Source organism: Penaeus japonicus, unplaced genomic scaffold (genome assembly GCF_977035675.1).
Source record: "Penaeus japonicus unplaced genomic scaffold, GWHDUDI00000001_assembly GWHDUDI00000033, whole genome shotgun sequence".
Lineage (NCBI taxonomy): Eukaryota > Metazoa > Arthropoda > Malacostraca > Decapoda > Penaeidae > Penaeus > Penaeus japonicus.
Genome location: NW_028234435.1, coordinates 12,195,040 through 12,202,539, shown reverse-complemented (window position 1 = coordinate 12,202,539; position 7,500 = coordinate 12,195,040). Strand labels below are relative to the sequence as shown.

Sequence of the window (7,500 nt, the reverse complement as noted above, 5' to 3'; positions counted from 1 at the left end):
GGCTCGGGGAGAAAGGAGAGAGGGAGCAGTGATAAAGAGAGAAGGAGAGGGAGAGAGGAAGCAGTGATGAAGAGAGAAGGAGAGAGGAAGCAGTGATGAAGAGAGAAGGAGAGAGGAAGCAGTGATGAAGAGAGAAGGAGAGAGGAAGCAGTGATGAAGAGAGAAGGAGAGAGGAAGCAGTAATGAAGAGAGAAGGAGACGGAGAGAGGAAGCAGTGATGGAGAGAGAAGGAGAGAGAGAGATGAAGCAGTGATGAAAAGAGGAGAAAGGAAGCAGTGATGAAGAGAGAAGGAGAGAGGAAGCAGTGATGAAGAGAGAAGGAGAGGGAAAGTGAGACTGAGAGAGAGAGAGAGAGAGAGAGAGAGAGAGAGAGAGAGAGAAAGAGAGAAAGGGAGAGAGAGAGAAAGAGAGAGAGAGAGAGAGAGAGAGAGAGAGAGAGAGAGAGAGAGAGAAAAGAACAGATGAAGACAAAGAAACAAAGAGAAAGAAGGAGAGAATTTGAGAATATCAGCGAGCTAAAGATGTTTGAGTGAGGATGAGGGCGCTGGCAGCTATTAATCAGCTCGTGGACCTACAGTACCTGCGTGTACACCAGCGGGATGCTCACCCAATCGTAACACCAGAGCATTCCACATTTGGCTCGATATTCGGAAAACTCCTGTAATAAAACGGGAAGAAAAAAAATCGGTAGGGGGCGGGGGTTTTGTGCTACAAAGGGGCCAGACATTGGAAGTTGTGGTTTGGTGGTTGGTTGCTTTTTTTTTCTTTTTTTTCTTTTTTTTCGTTTGGTTTTTGTTTTTTAGTCCTACCTGAGTGTACACTAGAGGGATTGACACCCAGTCATAGCTCCAGAGCAATCCGCATTTTTGCCTGAACTCATTGAACTCCTGGAAAGAGAGGATATCTAGAGTTGTGGTGGGACTTCTGGCTTGGACCCTCGTTAGCGGTTAGAGAAGGGCAACAGCAAGTAATTAAAAAAAAAAGAGTAACGATAAATAAAAATTAAACAAAAAAGATGGATCAAAATTGAAAAAAAAAATAAAAAATCAAAATAAAAGGAGGGTGGTTTGGTAACACTGCAGCCGCCATGTGGTATGGTTTGGTTGGTAGACTGGTTGTTTGGTTGGTACGGAGACTGATGGTCTTGTTAGCATCCCGGGTAAGGGTCATGCCAACATTACGGGCTCATGGAACCGGCTCTACGGCCATAAGGAATGCTAGTTTATCTGAGTGCATGGCATGTGGGTATTAAAAATCCACGTGCATGTGTATATATATCTCATTCCTTGTGTGGATATGTGGGTAATGGTTGTCGAAACAGATTGTAGACACTAGGTTGATCATGCGGATTGTCTGATTCCAATTCCAGTAATCAGATTCCAATTATGCCTTACTGTTTTATCTAATCTATTCATGTTTTTTTTTCAGAGAGACAGAGGCTCAGTTTCACAATCCGGGGACAGAAAAAAAAAAGATTTTCAAAGATCTTTCGGATGAGACGTGTAATGAAGGCAAAGGAAAGAGGGAAAGGGAAGGGGAAGGGATAAAAAAAGGGGAAAACCGAGGGATGAAGAGGGAAGAGGTTGGAAGAAGAAGGAGAGAAAAATTAAACAACAATCGTCTTAGGGATTTTTTTTTTTTTTTTTTTTTTTTTTTGGCCTTGGGGAGCTTATCGGACAGTAGAAAGATGGCAGAAAAAACAAAAACACAAAAACACTATACCCAAAATAATGTTTATTCGGAAGACGTCACAATTTCCAATGTACTTCTTTTGTGCATAGTGTTTTGCCATTCGATAGGAGGATTCTTATCAAAATCAATTCTCCTTCGTTTTAATTAAAAAAAAAAGAGGCCAATGGGAGAATTATTAATTGGAGGTGACTACGGCATGCTGACAGAAAAGCTCACATGCTTTTAGAAAGCGGCATCTAAAGAAGCTTACAGCAAAGCTCTACGCTAAAGTTACCATACCAGAGAACACGAGCAGAGAGAAACATTAAATATGATGACATAAATGAGCTTTCTTTGTATCTTATTTAGAATTTGAACTATATACTATTATACAGAAATTCGTCACGTAAAGGCAGTGAGGAAAAAAAAAGTAACATATATATATTTTTTTGTTCATAATACTCAAGAGAAATGTAGTCAGATTTCAAAACAAAGTGGAAATGAAGAGATACTTAGTGAAAAATAAAATTTAAAAATCATATATAAATCAAATATTAAGTATGACCCTCCAAAAAAAGAAGAAAACAAAAATAAGCTTCAGATTCTTTCAATATTAAGATTAGTGTGTTAGTCTTGGGACTTATATGAGGATTTAAATAAAAAAGTAAACAATGGCAGCCTCCCAGCTTTTATTTATATTCTTTTGTAGAAATAAGTTATATGTTTTAATTTATCTTTTATTTATCAGATGAAAATGAGTATCTTAATGACATCTATTATGAAATAATTTGAATGAATTGATGTAAGTTATGTAATTAATATTGGTGATCAAAAATCGTCGACTTTATGTCTTGAGATTAAATTGTTGCTATATTCATTGGAATTTTGAAAAATTGGCAATTTTTTTATTGTGAAAAATTGTGAAAAAGCAAAAAAACGGTCGAAAAAATACTTCCCAGTTATGAAAAAAAGGAAAACAAAAAACAAAAAGAGGGAAAAAAAAGATTTAAAAAAATGAAAAAAAAGCACACGAGGGTAACTTGATAAATAGTAAGAAAAGACATAAGGGCGGCTAACAACAAGATACCGTCGGACAAAACGCCTTAACGGCACAACGTAGACATAAGCCAACACATCTTTTTGTTTCTTTATAAGTAATGGAAGGTCGACAAGCCCAGCCAAAGTCCTCAGTTTTCTTCTTATATAATTGGTATGATTTTGAATTTTATTTTCGTCTTTCTTTACTCAACTGATATCCAAAAAAGAAAAAATACATATTAGAATTGTGTCGCCGATTGTTTTTCATTTTTTTCTTTTTTGATTTAGTTATCACAATTTGACTTTTTTCTTTTCATTATTTAAATTTGAGAGAAACTGCTCTACAGTTTAGAAAGGGTTTTGATAAAGCGGGAGCTAGGGAACACTTTATCAAATGGATGCAAAAAATAATAATAATAATTTGAAAAAAATAGAAAAAAATAGACAAAACCTATAGAAAAAATACAGTAATAAAAAAACAACAACAACATACATATATACATGAGTAAATAATGATGCTTTCATTTGATGGTATCATATAACATGCAAGTGAAATATTGATTAATCTATATATATAATGACTCTATAATGAAACAGAACAGACGAAAAAATAGTAATTATAAAGAGCTACTCTAAGTAATCTATTGTGCATTAAGCAAAATTATAAATATATACATAGAGATATATAAAATTGACACTGAAACAAACATGAAAGCAAAGGCAGAGATAAGAATGATTTTAGGCATTTGTTATTATACTATGTTTGACTCTATGAGACAGAATAGGCACTGAAAATAAAAAGTTTACAACACGTGGTATTTTGGAAAAAGGGGAAGAAAAAATGGCGGCCGGGATATAGGGGGAAAGGGAAAAGGGGGGGGGCGTGGGGGGAGGCAATTTGAAAATAAGAAAAAAAATAGGCTAAAAAGAGTCATACGTGAAAAAAAGATAGAAAAAATAGTAAAAAAAAAAAAGAAAAAAAAGAAAAACAACGAAACTATACAAAACAAAGACAGAGATGAAAATAAAATGAGAAAGAGAGAGACAGAGAAAAAAAAACTATCCTAAAACAAAGGGAAAAGGGAAAGGAGAAAGAGAGAAAGAAAGAAAAAAAAACGAAAGAAAAGAAACAAAAAAAAAAAAAAAAAAAAAAAAAGGTTATTAAATTCCTACCTCCATGATGTGTTTTATCCCTAAAGGATCCGTTATCCTCTTCTGGGCTTTGGCATCCTTGAGGAGCGCCGTAAACCACGTGCAGGGGATCCAGTACGTGTTAAACTCCGTGTTGGGAACCAAGTTGTAAATCCCGAGTTCCGTTGACGTTATGAAACCTGCGGAGAGCGGCGGCCGTTAGAGACGGGGAGGGGTTGGGGGATGGGGGTGAGGGATGGAGGTGGGGTGGGGGATGGGGGATTGGAGGTGAAGGTGAGGGTGAAGGGGGATTGGAGGTGAGGGTGGGGGTGGGGGTGAGGGTGAAGAGGGGTTGGGGGATGGGGGATTGGAGGTGAGGGTGAGGGTGAAGGGGGGTTGGGGATGGGGTTGGGGGTGGAGGGTGAGGGTGAAGGGTGATGGGGGATTGGAGGTGAGGGTGAAGGGGGGTCGGGGGATGGGGAGAGGGTGAGGGGGATAGGGGTGGGGGTTGGTTGGGGTGGATGTGGGGGGGTGGGGTGGAGTTTTGCTGCCCGGGGGAGGTGGGTGGGGTGGGGTGGATGTGGGGGGTTGGGGGGGAGTTTTGCTGCCCGGGGAAGGTGGGTGGGGTGGGGTGGTTGTGGGGTTGTGGTGGGGGTGGGGGAGTTCTTATCCGTTAATGAGGGGGAATGGATTCTTAGCACTTAGAAGTGGAGAGAGGGTGGGGGGGATTCTTAGCTGATTAGGATAAGGGATTGGGGAGGGGGGGGGCTTTCAGTCGATAAGAAGGCGGAGAGGGGGGATCTTAGCCGGGGGAGGAGCTCGGCGTAGTTAACTTTATTATTGATAAATATCATTATTATTATCGCTGTTGTTGTTGCTTTTGTTCTTATAATTATAATAATAACGATCTTGAGGATGATAATAATACTCATAAAGGCAATAATGATGATCATACTGATAATGATGATGATAACGATGATGATGATAATAACAATGGTGATAATAATAATCTGATAATATCAATAACAATAAAGAACAATAATGATAATAATAGCAACGCCAATAGCAATGATAACGATAATAATAATAATAATTAAGAGGATATCAGAATTATGATGAAAATAATAGTGATAATGATAATAGTTATGATGATATTAATTATCTTTATCCTTACCATTTACAATCACTTAAAAATCTGGATTTTCAAAAACAAACAAAAAACAGCTGATTTAGTCTAACTACTATATGGAATGGACAAAAAATAGAACAAACGTGAAAGAGATTGGTATATCTTCTTGAAAGTTTTTCAAAGTTTTGAAATGCTGTTACGTTGAAATAAAAACGCAGCCATTCCTGGATGCATATCGTATATGTGGTATGTCATATATGTTTATATATATATATATATATATATATATATATATATATATATATATATATATATATATATATATATATACATGTATATATATATATATATATATATATATATATATATATATATATATATATATATATATATATATATATATATATATATTCATATGTATTTGTATATATGTCATACATGTACATATATTCAGACATACATACACTCACACATTTATATATATATATATATATATATATATATATATATATATATATATATATATATATATATATATACATATACATACATACATAATACACTACACATTCAACATACATCCAGGAATGACATCACAAATCCATGCGAAAACTAAAACCATCCTTCGGGCTCCGACGGGAGAAAAAAGCTTGTCCCCGCGCCAAGTCAAACCGAAGCTGCACCGGAGACTCGAAAGAGCAGTTCGAACACAGAGAGAAAGAGAAACAAAACACGCTTCGAACTGGATCCAAATCTCTTCGACACAACTCGCCTATAAAACTCTCTTGATGGCCCACATCTTGGCGTCTCTCCAGCTGATGGTGTGTGTGTGTCTGTCTCCCTCCCTCCCTCCCTCTTTCTTTCTTTCTTTTCCCTTCATTTGCTTTCTTTTTATTTGTTCTTTTATAACAGGTCTTTTGTCTTTTTTCCCATTTTCTCTTGTAATTCATCACAGTCTATGTAATTTTTTATTTTTTTATTATTTTTTTTAGTATTATTCCGGTGTGTGTTCGTTTGTTATTCTTTGATGATTAAGATGATTATTATCATTTTTGTTATCATCATTATTATTGTTATTATTATTATTATCATCATTATCATTATTGTAATTACCATTTCATCGTAATCCCTTGGAATTTCTTTGCTTTGTCTCCAACTTCTTTTTATTTTCCAATCCTTGTCCTTCTCCCACTTCCTTTTCATCTTTAATCACAATTTTTTATTCTCCTTTGCCTTCGTTCCCAACATCCTTTCTTGTTGCTTCTATCACAATATTTATTCTTTCCTTCACTCTTTGGTTTTCCTGATTTATCACATTCGTGTCATTCTCTAGTTATCCTAATTTCATCCTTCTCTTTTTTATGATTCTTCTCACCTACATTCTATGTTTTTCCCTCCCTTTCATTCCAACTTTTTAATTCTCCTTTATCAAATTCTTTATCGTTCCCTTACTTTAACTTTTCTTACGCTTTACACTTTCTTCTTATTATTATTATTATTATCATCATCATCATCATCATCACCATCATCATTATTATCCTCATCATTATTATCATTATTGTTATTATTATTGTTGTTGTTGTTTGTTATTCTCATTCTTGGTATCAAACCTAAAAAAACGCATATTACGATTCATATCATATGATTTATTGATATTTTCTGAAAAGTAGCCTTTAACCAATACGTTTAACTATTCATTAATTCATTTATCTTATAACAGAATGAGTAACGAATAAAATCCAGGGACTTGTAATGAAGTTGAGAACTGACTTTCTCTCCAGAACTGCATCTTGGATAATATTATTTAGCAAAATATCGTATGAGAAGTCTGCTTGCTATAACTTAGAAGTAACTTAGGTACTGAGTCTATTTGATATGTCAATAATGCTCTCATATTCCTTTTATTTAGTCTACTTGTCCTCCTGGTAACACGTTTTTTATTATCATTATTATTTCTTTTTAATGATAATTGAATTGCATCGCATAGAAGTTCGTGGGAGAGTCTTAATTCATATATGGGATCGAACTTGTCACAAAGAAACCGAGAAAAGGTGTCCAGTATAGTGACACTTGAATATTCTTCTCTAACGGTCCAGAATTTTATCACAGGAATTTTAGATTTTTTTTTTTTTTCTTTCTTTCTTTTTTTTCTTGACAGATGGACCTGCTCTTTAATTACTCCTTGTATGGCATGTTATGTGTACCTGAAATTTATAGATTTTATTTACAATGAATGTCAGCCATTAGGAACTCGAATGAGAAAGAATAATACAGCTATTGAGAGAGAGAGAGAGAGAGAGAGAGAGAGAGAGAGAGAGAGAGAGAGAGAGAGAGAGAGAGAGAGAGAGAGAGAGAGAGAGAGAGAGACGGAAAGAGAAAAAGAAAGAGAGAGATAAAAAAGAGAGAGAAAAGAGAGACAAAGAGAGAAACAAACAAAAACAAACAGACAGACAGACAAACAAGAAGCCGGTCACGTTCCGCCTATAAAGGAGCCAAGAATCCCACATCAAAATATGAACAAGATCCCCTCT

The 7,500-nt window shown here is 35.6% G+C and overlaps 1 protein-coding gene across 5 annotated transcripts in view; it reads right to left on the bottom strand.

The window, feature by feature from the left end:
- LOC122263248 (uncharacterized) overlaps positions 1-7,500 on the bottom strand; it is a 118,460-nt gene that overhangs the window by 20,822 nt on the left and 90,138 nt on the right. For 2 of the 5 annotated variants that reach the window (XM_043031639.2, XM_043031642.2), the window contains exons 4-5: positions 3,883-4,040; positions 810-887 (exon numbers count right to left, since the gene is read on the bottom strand). In XM_043031639.2, the coding sequence (XP_042887573.1) occupies positions 810-887; positions 3,883-4,040 (236 nt within the window). Of the gene's footprint in view, positions 1-580; positions 659-809; positions 888-3,882; positions 4,041-7,500 lie in introns of all 5 variants that reach the window. The other 3 variants (XM_043031640.2, XM_086530417.1, XM_043031641.2) reach the window with 2 other exon arrangements.